At 38.0% G+C, this 23,517-nt stretch overlaps 1 protein-coding gene across 2 annotated transcripts in view; it reads right to left on the reverse strand.

The window, feature by feature from the left end:
* SLF1 (SMC5/6 complex localization factor 1) overlaps positions 1–23,517 on the reverse strand; it is a 63,109-nt gene that overhangs the window by 15,844 nt on the left and 23,748 nt on the right. The window contains exons 6-12 of one of the 2 annotated variants that reach the window (XM_074995320.1): positions 21,112–21,246; positions 19,880–19,933; positions 18,684–18,842; positions 16,982–17,088; positions 14,373–14,510; positions 13,490–13,655; positions 4,976–5,123 (exon numbers count right to left, since the gene is read on the reverse strand). In XM_074995320.1, coding sequence (XP_074851421.1) covers positions 4,976–5,123; positions 13,490–13,655; positions 14,373–14,510; positions 16,982–17,088; positions 18,684–18,842; positions 19,880–19,933; positions 21,112–21,246 — 907 coding nt within the window. Of the gene's footprint in view, positions 1–4,975; positions 5,124–13,489; positions 13,656–14,372; positions 14,511–16,981; positions 17,149–18,683; positions 18,843–19,879; positions 19,934–21,111; positions 21,247–23,517 lie in introns of both variants that reach the window. The other variant, XM_074995319.1, reaches the window with a different exon arrangement.

The raw sequence follows: 23,517 nt of genomic DNA on the forward strand, positions 1-23,517 counted from the left end.
AGGTAAAATCATAGTTAATTCCCCTTCTGGATTTCTTTCCAACTAAAGCTGATTCATAACTTAAAATATGAAAACTGCCAATTGACAGAAAACATATAATCCCACAGCTAACAAGCATAATTTTAGTGACACTGCTCATTGGGTTTTAAAAAGTGAATCTGCCTAAAGTATTAAATCAATCTTAAAAAAACTATCCCTGATACAATCTGTATAACAGTTATGCTAACTTTTAAAAAATCTTATCTTAAGTGCTAATCTTCAAAATTTTAGATGGGACAAAATAAACAGCATTGATATTTTTAAACAAGTATGAAACACTAGCCAAGAACGCATAAAACAAAAACAACCAAATGCAGTAGCAAATCCTGCATGTATGTTATGCTTTGAAGATGCTGACATACGTATGTAGTATTCAATATCAAGGATGTCCAATGATTTTAATCAAGGTAGCAATAGATGCTAGTTCCCCTATCTTCCAAATATGCTCAACAGTGTTTATAACCAAACTCAGCCTGTTTCCATATGAAGGAATTTAGAATGCCTTTCCCCCCCAAAAATTAACTGTTTAGCTGCTATATATGCATACAATGCATGTTTGGTTAAAAGTAACAAGGTTTACTGTTTGTTTACTATTTTGAGAATATGGCTGTATTGCAATTAAAACAACCACGAGCACTAACTCTTAAAGTCCAGGTCAGTTGACTCAGTTTCATGAGCCTCGGGTTGCAGGACTATAAAGATGCCTTCTAGACATTCATGCTGGGACTGGGCTCTGAGACACTCTGTTCTAATGTGGTTTGAGATCTTGGATTTCAACCCAAGTCCAAATATCTCTACTGCAATTTTATAGCTCTGCAGCCCAAGCCACCTAACCTAGTCCAGCTGCCACCAGTCTTCTATTTCACGGTAATCATCCTCTCAATTTTTGTGTAAAAAGGCATGTGGACTTACAACAGAAGTGCTCTTACTGAATTACTTCCTTTCTGGAAACAGCCTTTTACTCCTTATGAGATTTTTCGGACTGGCAAAGAGATGAGACTTCCCTGTGAGACTCCAGGATTTGGCCTTATTCTTTCTGCAGTGGCTCTAGCAGAGTACAGCCAGACCAACGTAGAAACAGTATGTGCTGGATCCCTTTTTGAGATAATTGACTCCCCATTCTTTTCTGCACTAAGCAGTGGTCTGGTGCAGAAAATAATATACCCTTAATTCTTATTAGCAGACAAATATATTTTTCTTAAAAGTAATACCCTATTCTTCTAGGCCACAGGTTCTCCCACCTCTCCCTCACTGTATGTGAAACATGTCTGTGATACTGTTTGTCATGATTTTGATTTGTCAGTCCTTCAACAAGCAGAAAAAAGCTGTGCACACTCAGCATATGGCTCTAGCTCCAAGACATTTTTATGGGGAGTATTGCTTCCTGAAAAGCGTGTTTACATTTTATTTGACTGTCATCCAAATGGCTTCCACATCATAGTTTGGAGTCATATATAACATGTCTTTGCTTGTAAAGGAGTGGGGACTAGCATTCCCTTGCAGACTTTTAGAGGTCCTTCCATCAATTTAGAGATGGCAGAAATTATGGTAGAATATTTACTAATATAGCCAAGTGAGGTCTGACTATCATATATGCAGACTTTCACAACTCTTACAATCAATGAAAGATGGATTCTGGTCTCCTATGTTTAATAAAAATTAATTCAAACTGCAACAGAACTACTATGATGACAGGAGGATTTAAGAACCTTCCTTACAAGAGGAATTTGACCATTTTTAGCTTATCAAATCAAATACTGAGAGAGCAATCTAACTCCCCTATAATACATCAGAGGGATAAACACCAGAGGGATAGAGGGGATTTCATTTAATATTAATGGTCATTTTTGGCATAATGGACATAGTGCTCAATAATAAATGTAGGCTTGAAGTTGGACAAAGATTTTTTTAACCATCACAGAGGAGTGAAGTTCTGGAACAGATTTCCAAGAAGAGTAGTGGGTAGAAAATGAAACCCTAACTTGTTTCAAGACTGAGTCTGGTACGTTTATGGAGAGTATGTTATGATGACATTGCTTACAGTGGCATACTGGCCTTCAGCGACTGTGACTAGCAAAAAAATTTTCAACAGTCACAGATGCAACACTGGGTGGATGGGCTCTGAGTTGCAACCAAGATTTCTTTCCAAGGTAACTGAACTGGTGAGTCTCATCCACATGTTCAGGCTCGCTCTGACTACCATATTTAGGACTCTGGTTGATTTTAGCTGCCTTCTTCAGCATGGGGCATAGGTCACCATAGAATAAAGGGTGGATTCTTTGCAACTTGAAGTATTTAAATTGAGATGAGCATGTCAGTGACAGCCTGTGGTTATGGGCCTATTACAAGGATAAGTGGATGAGGTTATGTGCAGGGGAGTCAGACTAGATGATCATGAGGATCCCTTCTGGCCTTAGTCTGAGCGCAAGACAGTGTTTAAATGGCTCAGGTCCAGAATAGATGCCAATTTTCTATTTTGGGAATCAAAAAAGAAGCAAAGCAACTTTCCTGGTATTCTTGAGGAAGTTCTTTCACTGCTCCAAAGTTTAGAAGTGACTGCACATCCAGATATTACAATGTTAGAGTGGGCCTAGAATAGTACAAATTGGCGGAGGATCTAGAAAAACCATGAAAAAGACCAAGCCTCAACTACAGCAGAAGCAAAGTTCTTTTATTCTGCACAGGATCGTGTTGTGGCATGTGAGTCCTTCAAAAAGTGTAAGTCCTTAACTGTTTTAGCAATGAAGAGTTCGCATTCCTCAGGCAGGCTATCTTCAATTCTTATTTTTATCCTGAATTTCACTGGGGATTCTGGAAGAGTGGATCCATAAGGATCTACTCACAGCAGCTGAAGTTACTGGTGATCTAGAGTCTGTATCCAAAGCATCAAAGGCTGATTGGAGGCATGCGCATGCCAGATTATCTTCAGCAATAAGAGTACATTCTTCTTTGTTGTCCTAAAATGAAACTTCAACCACAGAATCCCAATTCACATAATCATAATTTGCTAACAGGACTTGGTAGCTGACAATTCCTTTTTAAAGGGCTATTGTGGAATAATTTGTCTGAGTTTAACTTTTGGGGTTTCTTCTCTCTTGGCATCACTTTTTGTGGGCTTTGTCTCAAACTCTTATTAGCCACAGTGATAACTAATGACTCCTCTGCACAAAATTGCTATAAAACCTATGAAGGACCATGGAGGGAGGTGGTCTTTTTTCTTTAAAGTTGGTGACAGAGCAATTTAGATTACTGTAAAAGTCCATTGAGCAGTAGTATTGCAAGACTACCAGAAAAAGAGTGAATGATGTTCCAGAGCTTGAGAGATTCTTTTTCTAGAATTTTGTTCACTAGACTCTCCAGTGTGGCAGTCATTATTCAGGTCTTATTATGCCTTGTAGTCATGTTCTATACATGTTTTGGAAACAACAGCTTCATCTGGGTGTGATAAGGATATCTAAGCTGTGGCGGGATGGTTCTCTGCTCGTGATTCTTCATTAGAACCATGATAAAATAGTTAATCTTACTTAACTGTTGTTCCTCAAGATGTGTTGCTCATGTCCTTTCCAATGTAGCTGTATGCTCCACCTGAGCACGGCCACCAGAAAGTATTCCCCTGTGCTATCAGTCAGGTCAACTCTGGTGCCCCCCAGAGCCACACACTCATAGCATTGGTATAAACAGCCCTGCCAGCTGACTATGACAGAGAGCAGGAGAAAGGGGTATGGAATTGACATGACCAACGCCCCTCAAAGAACAGTTACAAAAGGTTAGTTTCTTTCTTCTTCTAGGAAAGAGGCAAAAGGGAGGTGTTTCCAAGGTCTTTTATTGCTTAAGCCATTTCGAGAGACTTCCATAGTTCTTACTGTGAAAAATATGGTGTCACATATCTATGCATAATTTTGCTTAGTCACATAGAAGCCATTACCTACACATTAGTTTGAACATTTACAGGAAATTAGCATCCAGGAAGTGGATCTCTTGTGTTGAATGGTCTCTGTTGAGGTAGATGATGGGGTGAAAATTGCTGAGATCTCAATGGTATTCTTTAAGTACCTCCTTCCTGTGGGTTCAGATGATTGTTTCATCAATGTAGCTCAAATAGAGGAGGGGCAATTGGTGACGAGCTGAGAAAAGATTGTTATAAATCACAAAAACCCTGGTATACTGTGGGGCCATAAAGGTACCCATGACAGCTCCACTGATTTAAAGGTATAGATCATCCCTGTATCTGAAATAGTTGTGTGTAAGAACAAAGTGCTGGAAAGTTGCCATACTTCAGGGAAAAAAAAAATCAGTGACTTCAGCATGAAACTGCAGAACTGGAATTCATGTGCAAACTTGACACTAGACTGGATCTAAAGAGAGATGGTAGTTGCTTGCTTTGGAAAAAATGGTTAGCCAGAAGGGACATTTGATTCCTTGCTGTGACTCTATAACTGATTTATTGACCTAGGCTCGAACACTGGTGCGTTTCCATTAAGGTGCATGAACACGGGAAATCAATATGATTTTTAGACTTGTTGAGAAGTTCTTGGTATATCTCCAGTCTGCTGGTTCTCAAGTGCTGAAGGAATAATTTGACTTAGCCAGGATGTTTCTAGTAGAATCCCAGCAGGTACAGATGATGATGAGACTTCCATAAACCTTCCAGATTCTGAGCCTCTTCCTAGGCTGATAGTATCAGAAGCAGAGCTTCCATTCTGCAACAAAAGCCTGATGGAAACAAAACATATCTGACAGAAATCTGCAAGGAAAGCCAATTAAATTTTGGCTCTTGAATAAGTCAGAGATAAGAGTCAATTGGTTTTATTGTTAAAATATCTGGGAAAAGAGTAAGTATGGGCAAAGTGAAAGGCAAAATAGTTCAACAGGAAACTTAAATTAGGATTTTAATATCTGAGACTGACATGTAAAAGAATATATCCTAGACACTTACCATCACATGAAATAGCAATATAATTTGCCAGGTCATTTGCCACTTGATAAAATATATTTCTGTTCATCATGAAGCTTGAAAGTATCCAATATTCTACCACAGTTCCAAGAATTCCAGTTAGTAGGGTAGCTATTTCAACTTTGAAGATCTAAAACAAAAATACTCACAATAGCCTTATGAAAATACCAGTAACAAAATAAAAAAACAAAAACCCACAGGTCAACAGCAACAGAAAAATCCACTCTGCTGCCAATTTTCACAAACATTTTGCATTCTCCAGGCTCCAGTGGTTAAAATGAATAACATGTTATTAATTACAGGTCAACTTAACACTAAGAAGACTGTGCTTTACAATATTTTTTTTTTAAAAATTACTTGAAAAATGAGATCAATATTTAAATCCACACACAAAAGGGAATTGTTAAGTCTGGGTTTAAATAAGAGAGTCAAGTTGTACATTCACTTCAATTAAGCTGCTTATTTACTTTTGTAGAAATCTTCCTCCCCTCTCTCCCATTACAATTTTTTAAAAATATATCAACTGCAGTAAACTCATATCTAGCCGCGCTGGGACCAGGCCGTTGCCGGATATTCAAATATTCTGGATAATAGAGAGGTATACTTAGCAATACGTAACACTAAAGAAAAACAAGATTCAATATTAAACAAATCGGTGCGGAGTACTTGACCAACAACAGTAGCACTGTACACCATAAACTTATACTGTATTTATTTGTATTCACTTTCACTATACTGTACTTAAGGAAAATGTAACTAAAATTTACTTATTGTTAAAATGCTGTTTGAGAGTTTTGGATGTTAGAATGCTGGACATGAGAGAGTTTAATGTATAAGTTTAAAGTCACATTGTGACTGACTAGACATGGGTTTGCTAGAGGGAACTGAAGTGATAAGGAAGTCCTTTGTGCCACAGAAGACAGGCAAATTCTATCAACTACCATTTCGGAATGGGGAGCTTTCTGAATACAGGCTGAACCACTCTAGTCCAGCAGTCTCTGGTCTGGCAACATCTGTAATCAGGCATGAATTCATGTAGCTGGATGACTACTTGTCATGCATGTGGCCAAATTTCATAGAATGCTAGGGCTGGAAAGGACCTCAGGAACTCATCTAGTCCAGCTTTCATGGTCCCATAAAGTTTGTTTACAGTCACCAGTCCTGGCTCTCAGAGTTCTGTGCTGTTTAGCTCTAATTTACCCCTAAATGTCTTCTAAGAGCCTGGTAAGCAGTGGAAGTGTTGGTAATGTTGCTAGACTGTGTTGACCTCCTGTGACCCGGCAAATTCTCTCGTATGACACCAGTCAGGTCCCAAAACGAGAGGTTCAACCTGTACTGCCCAAAATTCTAGACAGCCTAATGGGGGCATATCTGGGAGGAATGAAAATGGGGTTACAAGCCTTATCTCTTGCCTCCACACCTGCTATGGTTGACCAGGCATGGGGAAGAGAACAAACTTCAGATTTTTAAAAAGTATACCAAATATTTTTACAGAGTTTTGATCTGGTGCTCAGGTGGCATTGTGACATATGAGGTCTTATTTCGTATTCATCAATGTCGAGATAGCCAAGATTCCACCTCTCCCTTATCAGTCAATAACAGTGGAAAAACAGTTCAGTTCTTCGACTGATGCTCCAACCCACATATTGTGTATTAAATCTTGCATCATACTAGGTCCACCACCTGTGAAATCTAGTGCAAGAAACCATATTGAACAAAATAGCACATTCCTGGCTCTTTGATTAGTGTTCTCATGTTTTCAAACTGAAAACATTACATTCATATTGTGCAGTGAAATTATGGATTTTACAAGCATGAATTAATAAATCATTTCAACAGCCTGGTGAGGTAAATTAGTGGTGTTAAGTTAGTAGTAATTAGTAGTTAATTTTGCAGTCACATTCCTGCTTACCGAATCTGTTTGCATGTTTTTCTCCTTTCCTACTCTCTGGCTTGGGCCCTGCTGTGTAAGCCCCTCCCCTGGTGGTAGCCCAGAAGAAACAAAGGCTCCTGTGGGGATGGAGCCCACAGTTTGGGAGGCCATCAAGATAAGCAGAATTACTGCAGAGAGATTAGGTCATTTCCCAAGGTCACATAAGTAGACCGGGGAATTTATAGAATCAGAATATCTAGCTTTGTTCCTCAGCTTTGTTCCTGTTCCTCAGCCCCCAATTCTATCCTCCTTGTTGGCTGATTTTTTTCTTTCTGACTAACATTGCAGATACCTTGATATGTAAGAGGAAATAAGAACTGCTTAGAGGCAAAAATAGCCAATCACCTGCCTAAATTGATGGGGCTGGCAGTGAAAAGGGGCATCCCCATCAGTGAGGGAGGGAAAGGCTTGCTGATGAGGGACATCAGGCAGCTCTTCCCACTTTCCCTTGGAGTCTTGAGTACCCACTAGCCAGCTGGGGTCAGGGTAGAGTGCTGATTGGCCATTTTTTTCACCACTCTAGGGATTTAATCTAGTACAGAGACCACATGGAGCCTATTCTGGCACTGTTCCAGCACCCTGCTCATACAGCATATGTTAATGGTGTTCAGCAAAAAGATAGCAAAGAGCTGCAGAGCAATTTGGCAGATGCACAAATTGCAGCTACAACTCCTCCACAATTAAGTATCTCACCTCTGTCCACTGCCAAGGAAAGCCTACTGTATTCTCAGATTCTTGACAATGAAATTTACTGCTATGATGTCAGCTGGCAGGACTGGCATGCGTTCAGCTGGCTGACGTGATAAAACAACATTTGCATAAACTAAGCACTTCTGTTTAGTTAATAATTTGAAGAGAATGCAAATAAAGAAAAAGATAGACATTACTTTTAGGGGGTTAGGCTATGAAAATGTATGAAATTATTTTAAATGAAAATTGCCCAAAACAGCAAGTGTAAAATTGAATCTGAGTAGTGACATACTTTAATGAAAAAGTATCTGTAAAAGACTCAGTTAACTTCCACATTTAAATATTGAAATTACTATGTGTGGCAACAATCACTGTGCAGCTATATAGTTCCTATTTATTAACCATAATAGAAAATGTCAAACCAAAGCATTAAAATAATCTATACTGCTGTAGTACAACTCTGCTACACTTCCTAAATGTTTTTATACTTGTAAGAGTCCTTGTGCTATTTAGTGACTATTTTCATGAAAAGTTTTATCTTATAATTGAAGGTAAGGGTCTTATACATGAGGAAAACATCTTTTTATCAATCATGATTTTGGCATTTAAAAATAAGTGACAGCTTTGTAAATATGAGCCAGTGTTCCTCAAATGCTGAAATGGCAAATACCTTTGTGAAATGCATAATAGAAACAAAGCTTCTAGCATTCCTAATATAATTGATTTGTAAATGATAAACTTTATGTAGTAACATGAATTAAACTAATTACCAAATCAAGATGCCATGTATGTACAGAATATTTATAGAAATGGGAAGATAATTACATGGTGCCCAAGCAGTTCCTTCCACCAACTCAGGAATCATAGAATACTAGGACGGGAAGGGACCTCGAGAGACCATCAAGTCCAGCCCGTTGCCCCAATGGGAGGGCCAAGTACTGTCTAAACCATCCCTGATAGACATCTATTTAACCTGTTCTTAAATATCTCCAGTGACAGAGATTCCACAACCTCCCTTGGCAATTTATTCCACTGTTTGACCACCCTGACAGTTAGGAACTTTTTCCTAATGTGCAGCCTAAACCTCCCTTGCTGCAGTTTAAGTCCATTGCCTCTTGTTCTATCCTCAGAGGCCAAAAAGAGCAAGTCTTCTCCCTCCTCCTTATGATACCCTTTTAGATACCTGAAAACTGCTATCATGTCTCCCCTCAATCTTCTCTTTTCCAAACTAAACAAGCCCAATTCTTTCAGCCTTTCTTCATAGGTCACATTCTCTAGACCTTTAATCATTCTTGTCACTCTTTTCTGGACCCTCTCTAATTTCTCCACATCTTTCTTGAACTGCGGTGCCCAGAACTGGACACAATACTCCAGCTGAGGTCTAACCAGTGCAGAGTAGAGCAGAAGAATGACTTCTCGTGTCTTGTTCACAACATACCTGTTAATGCACCCCAGAATCATATTTGCTTTTTTTGTGCAACAGCATCACACTGTTGACTCATGTTTAGCTTGTGGTCCACTACATCCCTTTCTGCTGTAGTCATTCCTAGACAGTCTCTCCCCCTTCTGTATGTGTGAAACTGATTGTTCCTTTCCAAGTGGAGGGAGCACTTTGCATTTGTCCTTATTAAACTTCATCCTGTTTACCTCAGACCATTTCTCCAATTTATCCAGATAATTTTGAATTATGACCCTATCCTCCAAAGCAGTTGCAACCCCTCCCAGCTTGGTATCATCTGAAGAATCACTATCTTGCCAAAAACTGTTTTGAAGAAGCAACTTCTTTAATGCAATGGGTATGTCTACACATCACCCTTATTCCAAAATAAGATATTCTGGAACAGCTATTTCAAAATATCACCGCTACACACAGTGGCTGCATCTACACTAGCAAGTTTTTTGGAAAAGCCAGGCCTTTTCTGAAAAAAACCCGCTAAGTGTCTACACACACAATATGCTCTTTCAATCTGAAATTAAAAGAACGTGGCCCCCCCCCCCTCTCCCAGATGAGGAAGAGTACCTTTTTCTGAAAGATTCTTGCAGAAAAACGTGTGTGTAGATGCTCCGCGGGCTCCTCTTTTGAAGGAGCAATCCTCCTGTCGCCTGATTTTTCAATCCCTGCCCCGTTCTTTCAAATGAGTGGGGGCTATGTGGGCACACTTTCAAAAGAGCAGAATGATCTTCCAATCCACAAAGAAGTGTTTTTTGGAGATCTATTCCAGAAGAACTTCTTTCAAAGGATCACTGTAGTGTAGACACAGCCAAATAGCACTTAGCTTTTTTGAAATACAACATCTAAATGTACAGAGCATATTTCAAAACTGTGCCATTGGATGTGCTATGCCTTATTTCTAAATAGGTGCTATTCCCTGTCTTAACAGCTCCTACTTTGAAATAGGCGCTATACTCGTGAAATGAGGTTTACCAATTTTGAAATAAGACAGCTTCTATTTCAAAATTATTTCAAAATAGCTGTGTTGTGTAGACAGTAGGTTACTTGTAAGTAGTCTGTGTCCAACAATGACATCTTGGAGCTTGCACAGGCTCATTGGTTGTGGACTCGAATGTGGCTGAGGAGTCCAAGCTTTGAACGGCATGGGCGTTCGCAGTGGGGGCAAGGGAATTGTCCTGGCTCTGTTGGTGCGGCTGCTGCTGTTGCTTTCTTCCTCTCACAAGCACCAATGATGTGTATGCATCACTGCTCTTCAAAGCAGTCATACACGTGTCATACGAGAATATGCCAGCCTGTTGGGTCTTTCGAAATAAGACAGCTTCTATTTCAAAATAGAAGCTGTGTTGTGTAGACAGTAGGTTAATATTTCAAAACAACAGCTGTTATTTCAAAATTGTTCTGTGGTGTAGTCCTACCCTCTGAGATATAGCTTATCTAAGAATTATTTAATATTAAAATTTTGTAAACTTAAAAAAACTTATATAAAAGCATAGACTGCTTGGAATTTGGGGCAGGAGGGCAGAATCTTATCTTCTGTTAAATCATAATGAAACTGAAAAACACAAACTGGACTGAATAAAGGGCTAAAACACTACATTGAAATGTGTTCTAGAAATTGCTTATTACAAAGAGCAAGGAAATAATGGTCAAAGAATGAGGATCCCAATAACATATAGACATTAATAGACTACCTATTCATAAAATTAAGATGATCCTAATGACAACACAAAGATACTGAGTCAATGAAAGGACCACAGGCAATTCTGATTCTAAACAAGCCTGAATGAGATGTATTTTGCTATGATCTCATGAAAACAAAATGTGTAAAAACTCCTCACATGCCCACTCCAGCCATACTTAAATGAAGCACTCAACACAACTTATTCTACCCATATCTACAAGCAAGCTACCACAGACGACTAAAGAAGAACAAAGACACAAAAAAAGCAGCTTAGGCAAAACCTGCTCACAAACTTCAACATGGATTCATGAGAAAGTTATTGAAGGTGTATGTGCAAGTCCTATTGCTCCGAGATACAGACATGCACCACTCTCCTGTCTTGAGTCCCAGGAGTCTAAGTGTATCCCATAATACCATTGACCATTTTTAATCATCTCTTACAAGAACAGGCAAATGATTGGATGGAACCCACCTTGATCTACTGCAGCAGCTCAGTGAATCAGTGCTTAACCCGTTCCATTGCTTTCTACACCCCAAGTTGCAAACAAACCAGAGAGCCTTCTGTACTTGCAAAGACAATGACTGAACAGAAATTTATTTGCAAACCACATTAGTTCATGGTCATGGAAACACATCTGGCTTTCGTTAAATGTTTGGTGTGAAGCAGTCTAAAGAAGACTTTAGTGAGTAAGAGTACCTGGGTGACTGGGCATTCCAGTAAATAGCAAAGAATCCGAGGCTTTGCAAAGTTACTGGATGGGTGAACAATGCAGGGACTGGATTAAAGTAGCTCAAGACTGTGTACATTTAAAAACAGCGACTTGAACTGCATCCTGAGAAACTTGGTGATAAACTCATTTTATGAGTTTGATGTGGTGCTGACCACTGTCCGAGCACTGTGAAATTTGAACAATAATAGGAACCTTGTTTTTTTGTAGAAAAGGCCAAAGTATACTTTAAAAGTATATTGCAGACTTCTCTATATGTTTGATACTACAGTTTAGTCTTAACAAAAAAGTTTTATTTCTTTCTTTATAACATAGTATATGTGTCTACCAGTGAATGTTGTACTTATGGAAAAACAATATATTTTGAAACACTGTGGGTGTGTTTACACGGGCACAAATCTTCAAAATAGCCATGCTAATGGACATTTTGAAGATTACTAATGAAGCACTGAGTTGAATATTCAGCGCCTCATTAGCATTAGGACGCTTCTGGCCACAGCACTGCTTTCGAAAGCATGGGGGTCCTTTTTGAAAGGACCCCGCACATTTTGAAATCCCCTTATCCCACTCACTGATCCCGCTCCTTTCGAAAAGGACCCCCATGTAGCTGCACCGATCTGTGCGCTTTCGAAAGCAGCGCTTCCGGAAGCATCCTAATGCTAATGAGGCACTGAATATTCAATTCAGCGCCTCATTAGTAATCTTCGACATATGGCTATTTCGAAGATTTGTGCCCATGTAGACACAGCCTGTATGTTGTAAGAAGCTGCAACTTTTGAAAAGAAGAAAGGACAAGATTAAAAAAGAAAACACGTTTACATTTTAGGCTCCAGAATTTACAGTTAGGAATCTAAATGAATGATTTGACTTTCACGCAGCACAATATTGAATTCTCACTGATGTCAACTGGACACTTGATTTTTTGGCATTTGGTACCTTTGAAAAAAATCATCATTCCACTTATTAAGCTCATAATACAGATTTAAAAGCCTGTAATTAGGTTCTTGAAAAATACATGTATATGTAGGTATCTCGGTCATGGACAAAGGGCAATACTTTTTCTGCATGGTTTGTTTCACCAACTTATAAAATCAGTAAGTTGACTGGATAGAATTAAAGCAACCTGAGCAAAACTTTCAATGTGTTCCAACCTTTCTGCCTTCACCACACTATAAAGGACAATCAGACAGTACATGGGAAGTGTTTTTCTACAATACTTCATTTTATGTAGTTGTCTTCGTGATAGTGCTTAAAAGGGGTGTGTTGCCAATTTTAGTCCATACTTTCACAATAATTTTCAAAGAATAGTGTCTAGCTTCTAATTCAATGGGAATTGAATAGTCAAAGACACTTCAGAAAGGCTTTAGAAAGGGAGGAGTGATGTAGGGGACAGCCAGTTTCTGTTCAGGTCATTGTCTTGTTGTCCAGCATGCCATGGAACAGCAGTTATATTGTCTTCCATTTTGTTTGGATGAAAAAGAACTAGAGAAGCATCAAAGGAAACTCAAAGGATTGGGAAGAAAACTGGTGAGTTTAAAAAAAAAAAAGGGGGGGGGGCAGGTTAAAAATGGGTATAAAACAACAAAACCGCATTTGTTTAATTAGTTCTAGCCCTCAGATAACAGTGACAGAATACAATTTTTTTTCTAAAAAGCACCTTTCATTGTAAAATAAGATAGCTAGCTTCCTCATTGGTTATACTTTATTTAATAAGATGTCCTTATATTCCTACTGACTGCAGTTCACACCTGCTGGTACTAGCATATGAACATCAGAGCAACCAACCAAACACGACTCCCTTACCTTTCCTCATATATTGATCTGTTAAGAATACCTTATAGAGCAGTTGATTTCCTTTTGTGAAGAAAAAGTCAGCATGCTTCACAACAAAAAGGTAACTGTAACAATCTGCTTTGATACTTGAATGTAGTTTTCTCAGAAAGGACTGAAGAAAAATGCTTTTAAAAAAACATTTTCTGTCATTTTTAATAGAAAAAAAAATCATACTCACATCATTTGTTTTGTACTTTTTTCTATGGGAATGTATGACCCAATCTACCAGAATATTTATCTGTTTGGTAAAAAGCACAGAAGTTTCACCTTCCAACCAAAAGGTCTTCAGAAGAACTGTCTGTGGCATAACTTGCAAAAACTGTGAATTGGCCCCTTCACATAATCTAAATAAGAAAAAGAGAAAGTCAAACCCTAAAGCTTTACTATAGTTTATTATAGTAAAGATTACCATAGTTACTAGACAGATAACATGTCCTGTCAAAACATAAAAAGGTTTGGTAATTTTAAAGAACCGAGATCTCAAACACTATTTTTGATGAATATGTGTAAAATAACGATGGCTATGACAGCCAGACTGAAGGAACACAAATGTTGTGTTGTTATATAAATATAATTACAGTTGAAAAAAGGCAATCATGCATGCATCCATTTATGATGATCAGCAAGGACAAGGCATAATACAAGTATGTACAGAATACAAAATAAACGTGCCTATTGTGCATTCAATGTCCTTCACATAAGAATGTTAGACAGTGGAGGAAAAAGTTAAGAACTGCAAAGATGAAGACACTCAACCTTACAACACAAATTAAACAATCCACACTTGTAATACAATGGGAGAATAATATGAAAAACTTACACTTAAGTCTCCATATTAACATCCAGGTAGAATTTTTTTTTAAAAACATTATAAATATGCAGACAAATGAGACAGTTCAGAGAAAAACATTTAGCAAGTGCATGGCCAAATAACACTTGCAAACATCTTTGAGCACAACATCACATTTCAGAAACAGAGTACGATTCCACTGTGACTTGAAGAATGTGTTTTGAATTTTTAAACAGAATAACAAAGTAATGTATTCTCCTATAAAACTTACCTTCCCATTAAAGCCTGCACTTCTGCTTTCAGTAAATTAAAGAAAAACTTCAATAATGCTTTGTGAACCATCCTCTGTTCACTTTTTTTTTCTGAAACTGAGATTGCATGACAAAAGCTTTTGCAGTAAAGGCAAGATCTGAAAAATAAAGCACCAGAAAAATCTGTACTTCTCAAATGATCTACTAACTAATCAAAGCATTAGGCAATTGACATTTTAGTTGATACTTGTGAGTTTTTTGTAAATGCAAACAAATCAGCATTTCAGAAATGATTAATAAAATGACAAAATATAATGACCTCATTACTGCTGTCGCAGTTGAACATGAAAGGGAGAATAACTGAAGGAGTCTTTAACTTGGTCAAAAACTTGCTTAAGATGAAACTAGGCATATACAATATCCATTCAGGAGGGTACTTCTTTGGCTATCTCTAGATTACAGTGGTTTGTTGACAGAAGATATCTTCCAACAAAACTTCTGTTCACAGATGGTGGCCAAACTGCCAAACAGATTGCAAGAGCAATCCACTCTGTCGACAGAGAGCAGCCGGACAGCCTGGCCACTTTCTTGGCAAAATGGTCAACTGGAAGCACAGCAGACAGGTCTGCTAACTTTCCCCGAAGACCTGTCTTTGGACAGAAGGCACCCAAGAACATCCAGACTGGCTTTCTATTGACAGAGGTGTTATGCCTCTTTGAGAGCGGGATACGGCTGTTGACAAAAGTGATAAATTCTGTCGATTTACAGTTGACAGAATGCCCTGGAAAACTGGATGCTCCCTGGGTTTTGTCAACAAAACGCTAGTGTAGAATTTCACCAGTGTACAGAGAGCCAATGCAAGCCACTATTCATGTCAGTTCTATTTTGAAGCATTAAATAGAATTCAAGTAATGAATAAACCTTGTGCTGGCCCAATGAACTGGGTGAGTTCCACCCAAATTAATTTTTATTTAAAGGACATTAACTTGTGTTTCCTCTACTCTAAGTATATGCATATTTATATAGAAATAATACTGAGAACTTAAGGCCAGATCTTCAGCAATATTTAAAATATATACTCTGTGCTGACAAGTTTACTGCTTTAAGTATTTGATCTCATGTTTTCTGAGAGAAAAAAATTAAAGGTGTGTTTCAGTGTAAGATAAAATACTGTTGCACCTAGCACATTTTCTTGTGCACTGGGGGAAAAAAAGGGGGGGGGGAATTCCTTGGGGAAGGGGCAGCATTCTTCGATTTAATGAAACATTTAGAAAAGGGCTCCAATTCCAAAAGACTGCCTAGTACTTTGAAAATTATGGTATGAACCTCTAAATCTTTAGAGGTGAGTAAGAGTTTCTATCTATTTGCATACTTTAAGTCATGCCTTGATGAAACTTCATAGTTTAACAACATGACAAACTGTATTAAAAACAAGAGCAGAACATCTTTTCTAGTTTGCATTTTTTGAGGAATTTGACATTAGCAGTGTAAGTAAATAACTGAGATTTGGGAACATAAATGTTGATACAGTTCTTCCAATCTTTGGCAAAAGATTAATTGCAGAGAAACACAAAAGTTTTAACCTTGACTGATTCAGTTGTGTTTGATTGTCATGTAGAGGAACTGGGTACTGCATTATAGCTGGTTATATGTTAGGAAATATGAGGGAGTTTGTTGTGAATGGAAAGCATCAATGTGCATTTGGGTAGTATTATGCCTGTTAAGACAAATTATAAAGGCTGTCTTGGATGAGTGATTTAATGATGGAGGAATGTGCATTTTGGTGCCCTTACCTATAAATGAATGGCGTTTGTAGGTGAGTGTAAAAACACTTTATACTTTCAATTGTCTGAGAATATGGATTGATGTATTTAAACAAGCATACTTATAATCATGTCTATACTGGTCAACATTACCATACCAGAGTACTTAAACTACAGAACAGTCACAGTGATGAACCAAGATACAGTCCCTCTTTCCAGAGATAGAATTCATCAATTTCTGTTCACAGAAACCATGAAATTCTCCTGTCAAGTGTAACCACATTCAACACACCCAGAAGGCCCTGTCTGAGTCTTGTGTTTGTATAGGGATTAATTAGAACCAATGCACACGTTTGCAAATTTATGTGCAAATCAAAATTAAGCATGGAACTGTATATTTGACAGGTTAAGATTTGTACTGTTATTTGCAGGAAAATAGATATACAAAACTAAAACTATTAGTAAAATACATTGATCTAGAGTGTCAAAAGCCAGACAATATTGAAATAATTATCTTGTTTAATATAAACAAGTGGAGAAACAAAAAAGGTATATTTTATCTCTGAAGTGCCAGCCATATTTGGTGAGCTCAGAGTAACTGAAATTTATAGTAAGTTCTGAAATGTACAAATGTTACCCTAGTTACAGAAAATGTCCACGTATAATGAGTTACACTAAAAAAAATGACTTTGATATAAGAGCTTCCCTCTAAATGTAAATTCTATAATTTTAAACTAAAGAGACTTTAAAAAAAAGTGTAATTATTTTTCCTCTTGGCTAAGCTTTTAGAGTAGGAAGCCACACCCCCAAAACTAGAGAACATACACAAAAAACAAACAAACAAACCCTTTTTAATCACTTCTTACCTCACCAGCATCTCTACTAGAGACCATGTTCCTCTCATGCAAATAGGACATTGAAAAAATTCCAAATAATAATTTAACATGGAAGGAGACTTCCAAGGAGGATCAAGCTGAAGAAGCATATACAAGATGTGAAAAAATTTAGCAGAGAGTACTGTGTCCATATTTCCCTGATTTAAAAATAAGAAATAAGGAAAAATAAGTTAAATAAAACTTAAGTACATCTGTGTTATAACCCTTCTAAACTCATCTAAAATTCAGTCACCGCTGACAAATACTGACTATTGTTTTGGGAAAGGAAGGACAGGAATGTAGGAGGCAAAACAGCACAGAAAAGGGAAGAAAGGGGGTACTTAAACCAAAATGGTATTCATCTCTGACAAACTAATTCATATCAGTGAATTTCATCCCTTTCAGGGGTGGGGATAATGCAATGTAAGTGTCCACACAGTTGCTTTAACACAAACCCTCCTGCTTGGGTTGTCTTACCTGAAACTATTGATTCAAACCCCTTTGTGTGCACGTCACACTTACTCTGCAAACAAATGAACATTACAGATTTGGAGAACAAAAAGAAGGCTTGTGGCACCTTATAGACTAATAGATATTTTGGAGCATAAGCTTTCGTGGGCAAAGAGCTGCTTCATCAGATGCATGAGTGTGGAGGTGGTTTCAGAGGGGTATTTAAAGAGTGGGGTCCCAGTAAGAGGGAGAGCCAGAGCTGACATGATCTATTCAGCCAGGTGGAAATGGCCCAGTATCAACAATACTTAACAAAAGAGGAAAAAACAAGTCAGATCAGCTGGGGATGTGAGCTTTTGTCAGAGTCTGGGTGCTAATATCTCCCCATTAGACTCTGACAAAGGTTCACATTCCCCTGTCTGATCTGACTTGTTTTTTCCTCTTTTGTTAAGTACTGTTGATACTGGGCCATTTCCACCTGGCTGAATGGACCTTGTCAGCTCTGGCCCTCCCTCTTGCTGGGACCCCACTCTTTAAATACCCCTCTGAAACCACCCCCCACACTCATGCATCTGATAAAGCGGCTCTTTGCCCACGAAAGCTTATGCTCCACAATACCTGTTCTTTGGAAAGAGGGCCTGATTTTCTGGAAGGACTTGGTAGTGTAGATGCGGCCTAACTGTTTTTTACATTTATGTACAAGGACAACATTTAACAGTTAAGATAGTATTTTTCATAAGCCCCATTAATGTTGTACATATTTGATTTCAAATTATTTAAATTAATGGTACTGGAGAACAAATTGAGTGAGTGAAAGCCCAGGGGTGAGCATTTCACTTTTATCCATGGGTGTTCCCTATGGTCCTATTGCGTTTATACTAATATATATTGTAGTCTCAATTGATGCAAACATGTAACTCACTATATCTGTTATAATTTGTTACCTACACACTTACAGCCAATATAATCCTAAATGAGGTAATGCTGACAGTATGGAAAAAAGATTGTATTTACTCAATATCAATAATTTTCTGTCTTGCATGTTATGCTGAGATTTTATTGTTTCAAAATATTCACAGTATATTCTGATGAAGTACTAGTTAAGACAATACTGGTTAAAGAAATGAGGGATGAAGACATCATCTCTTTTTATAAGCTATATTGTTGGTATTTGACTAACGCCAGTGGTTTTACATTCCCTCCTCCAACTTAACACTGTGAAAAACATGCCTTTAGTTCTCACCTGCAGCATATGCTCTAGAAGAGAATGAAGAAGTTGCACAGTTGGGGTGGAGAATTTTTGAGCAGCAGCAAGTTCTGTTATTACATCAGTGAAGAAATGCCCTTCTACTAGTTCTTCAAGTATACACAATATACCTCTAGAGATGTCAGTATTTTTAACCTAGGAATAGTAAATATTTGTGAATAGCTACATAGAAAGGATGGTTGAATAAAATATTTATAAACAGAACTATATTAAAAAGAAAAATTATCATCAACTAAAAATTTGGTCCCTTTAGATACAAAATGGAAACATTATGAATCCATATAAAATTTCTTTGGCCAAAAACTCTGTTCATTAACTAATAAGGTAAGAAATCGTTTTTAAGATACAGGAAAAAAAAAGTTGCAATGTAAAATAATTCCTAATTTATAGCGTGATCCAGTGATATGCTCAATGTCTTCTGCAAGAGCCTCACTGCTCCTAACTCCTACTCTACTCCTTTCAACTTCTGTTCAGAGCACTCAGGACTTTGCAGGATATGCTTATGCCCCAGCAGTTTCCCTCTGCTTACTCTTTAAGGCTTCATCTACCCTGGCCTGGTCGGGTAAGCATAGCTACATGCTGCAGAGAAGCACATGCAGTGTCCACACAGCAGTATGAAGCCACACATGGCAATGAAAGGCTCTGGTAGAGGGGAAACAGTGGGAAGAAGCTGGCACCAGGGACTGGTCCTGGAGCAGGATACTACGCAGCTAAAAAACAGTAGTGTAAACAGAGGAGTCACTGCTTGGGCATGTAGGATTGCTCAGGTGCCGGTGCATCTTTACTCACCTAAGCAGCATCTTACTTTCAATACTGCTATTTATACCTGTGCTGGGAGTGTACAGAATCTACTGTACACATCACTGTAAGTACAGCCAAAACATAAGGGTATATATTGTAGGAAGTCTTTAGTCTGTTATGGGCACATTGTGGGAGGAAACTTCCACATAATACAATTTCTAAAGCTAAAAGGTGCCTCACATAATTGCCCTCCTCTACTTTCCCCAAGGAAACCACAGTGATTTTCAGTGCCTGCAACTGTCAGATCCTTTCTGGAAGAGGTGAAAAATTATCAGCTGAAAAACTTGCTCCAAAAATAGATTTCTTGATTCAGGATAAGTGCTGAACTACTATAACTTACACCTTCAGAAATCAAGAATTAAAGTATTTACCTCTATACCACATCCACTCAGTTGATCTATTGGAGTAGACTGCTGTTTCACACTCTGGAAAACAAAATTAAATTACGGGCATACATGAAAACCAAGAGGTTGAATGCCATCAAAATGCTACATTTAATGGTCAACAAAGCATGAATCAATATTAAAAAAATTCAATCTGAATTAATGTATTCTTCTTCACTGTTTAAAACAAACTAGATAAATTCATAGAGGATAGCTACAACAGTGGCTATGAGATATACTCATGGAGGATGACTATCCTATTAAAGAGATAATGGTATCCCTAGCTTCTGCCAGAAGCTGGGAATGAACAACAGGGAATGATTCCCTTGGTGATTTCTGTTCTGTTCCTTTCCTCTGGGACACTTGGCACTGGCCACTGTCATGTGCCTGCAGAGGGGAAGAGAACTGGATATAGACTTTGAGAGTTAACTTTTTATTCCTTGTTTTTGTGGGCATAGCAACCCTAATGTTAACAACATATCTTAATATAACAAGCGTATTAGTGTATATACTATGTACAATGGATCTGAACATTAAGACACATATTAATAAGTCTAAGTTTTACAAATTTGTTTGCTGTATAAGGGATCGCAAAACTACAAAACAACATCTTACAATCAGTGTATTATGATGGCAATATACACTGTACTGATTCAAAAATGAATTGTTCATTTTTCTAAATGTAAAATGATATTCTTTCTTTCTTATGCACTTTGATTAAATCTGTGTTATTAACATGGTAGAATGCATTGAGCTTAAATCTCTCCAACAATAAGCAATAAGAATTCTTTATAATTCTCAGTAAAAATGTTGCTGGTTCAGGGATATTTGGTTTTGGAAAGAACATTAACATAAATATAGCGATTTAAAGACCAGTCATAGGAAGACTAAAAGCTAATGCATGGTTTTGTGAGACAAATACCAAAATGAAATAAAATGATCAATCAATATTGCATCTATTGCATCATTTCTTCATTACATACATATTAAACAATTACCTCATGACAATATCAATTTGGTAATAAGATGGCATTTTACAAAATACAGTATAGAATTTTTAAACTATACAAATCACAGTATAGTGTTACAATTTTTTTCAGATGTTAAGAAATCTAATGTTATAATCGTCAAATTTGTGCTTGAAGGGCAAATACACATAGGGAGAATTTTATTACATTTTTACAATTAAACAGTTTGCACAGTTCGTTTCTTGTCCTCACCTGAGCAAAATACATATGATTAATTAATGCATTTTTCATTTGAATAAGTTGCATCTCAGACATTGGATCTCTCGCTTCTTGTTCAGGTAAAGGATGGTTCACCTGGATATCTTCAGTAGTATACTGAATTTCATTCTGTGTAGGTCAAAAGATGTATTTAACACTTGCATACACACAGACAACTGTCTAAGACAACTCTACTCTTCTTCTACCCTTTAAATATTTTGCATACATTCTTTTATAACATTTAAAAATGATTTTGGACTAAAATAGGATGTGAAATTAAAAGATAATTATCCCAGATTAATTCTGTGAGGACAAACTCTCATTTTGAATAAGCTTAATACAAATGTTAAGGCACTCTTATTCCAAAGTTAAGTGTTCACAGATGGATTAAGTAGGGTTGTGGTACTACGTTTCTCCTCTCTCCTTCCCCTCCCCCACGCAATAAGTCAATTTTTAGAATGGGAGCTGGAGTGAAAATATTTGTCTATCATGCAACAAACAGTTGCAATTTATTCTTATCACTCTTCCACTTCAAACATGCAAATCTAAGTGACAATCAGATATGGTGAGGGCAGCAATGCTAGCCAGACTAATCCACAAGCCACATAAAAGTGATTTTTATGCTTAAAAATACAGTAGACCCCCAACTTATGCAGGGATTGAGTTCTCACAACCCCGACATAAGTCAAGTTTCGCGCACAAACCTGGAGGAGTCAGGAAACTGACAAGGGCAACAGCCCTGATCAGTTTCCTGGCTCCAGCTCGTGGAGGGGAGCCAGGAACCAGGTGGCAGCCTGGCTCCCCTCTGCTTGCAGAGCTGGAAAACTTGCTCCTGTCAGGGATGGCAGCTGAAAGCTTGATTCTGGGCTGCTGCCACTGACAGGAGCAGGGATACCTCTCCGGTCAGAGATGGCAGCCCATTCACCACCACCGCTGACAGGAGTTGGGAAACTGACCAGTGCAGCTGTGCTTGTCAGTTTCCCTGCTCCTCTGAGTGGCATTAATCAGAGATATGTGCAACTTGAGTGTGCATAGCTTGGAGTTCTAAAGTAGTTTCAGTTTTTAGCTTCAAAAACTATTTCACCCTGTTTTCCATACTTTTATTATGAAATCTAGAGATCAATAAAAACATTTATATTTCTAAAGTATAAGTTTGCCACACATTGTGAAAGTAGATTAATTACTTTTGGAAATTTGAAGAAAGAATTCTGAAGAGCCCCGGCCCCTGCAAGCACTCATTGAACATTATTCCCCATATTCACAGAGCTGAAGGTGACAAGAACCATTATATCATGTAGTCTGACCTGTTGTATATCACAGGCCATTAAATTTCACCCAGTTATCCCCGCATCAAGACTAATAACGTGTGTGGCTAAAACATGTCTTCTAAAAATGCATCCAGTCTTGATTTGAAGCAAGCAAGGGATGAATAAAACACAATAAAACTGGGTAGTTTGTTACAGTTGTTAATTGCCCTCATTGTTCAAAATGTACGTCCAACATCGGATTACAATTCGTCCTGCTTCATTTTCCTGTCACTAGTTCTTTTCTGCCTTTTTCCTTTAGATTAGAGAGATTTAGACCCAACTCTGTGTGTAGGTACTTATATACCATAATCAATTTTTTTTTTAAATAAACTGAACAAACTGAGATCTTAAGTCTCTCACTGTGCAGAATTTTTTCTCATTGTCCAAAATGTTTTTGTAACATTATTTTGTTCCCTTTCCAAACTATCACTATTTCAGTACCTCTGTCACCTATGACAAGCTGATAGGTAGAATACCACTCCCCCTCCCCCCATCCAAGAATGCTTACCTGTTATGACCCCTAAGTATTTTTCAGAATAACTGCTTTCTGGGATAAGATCCCCTATTTTGGTGGTTCTCAAACATGGCTCTGGGGCCCACTGGGGGTGCCACAAGCAGTTTTTTGAGGATCCCACTGTGCAGGGCCAGTATTAGACATGCTGGAGCCCAGGGCAGAAAGCCAAAGCCTCATCATATGGGACTGAAGCCTGAGGCTGTGAGCCCCACCATTCAGGACTGAACCCTGAGCACTGTAGCTTTGCAGAGACCCCAAGCAATTACCCTACTTGTTACCAGTTATTCTAGAGCAAGTAGACAAGGGAGTTTTAATAGCATGTTGGAGGGATGGCAGCCTCAGAAAGAAAATTGGACCACATTCCTTGTTACTTTACCACTAGGGCCTTACCAAATGCTCAGTTCACTTTTGTCAATTTCACAGCCACATGTCTTAAAAAAAAAAAAAAAAATCAGTCAGTTTCATTATTTCAGATATTTATATCTGAAACTTCATGGTGTTGTGACTGAGGGGATCATATGGTCCATAGGGTGCGGGGGGGAGGGGGTGTTGCAAGATTGCCATATTCTCTTCTGTGCT

Source organism: Carettochelys insculpta, chromosome 5, assembly GCF_033958435.1.
Source record: "Carettochelys insculpta isolate YL-2023 chromosome 5, ASM3395843v1, whole genome shotgun sequence".
Taxonomy (NCBI): domain Eukaryota; kingdom Metazoa; phylum Chordata; order Testudines; family Carettochelyidae; genus Carettochelys; species Carettochelys insculpta.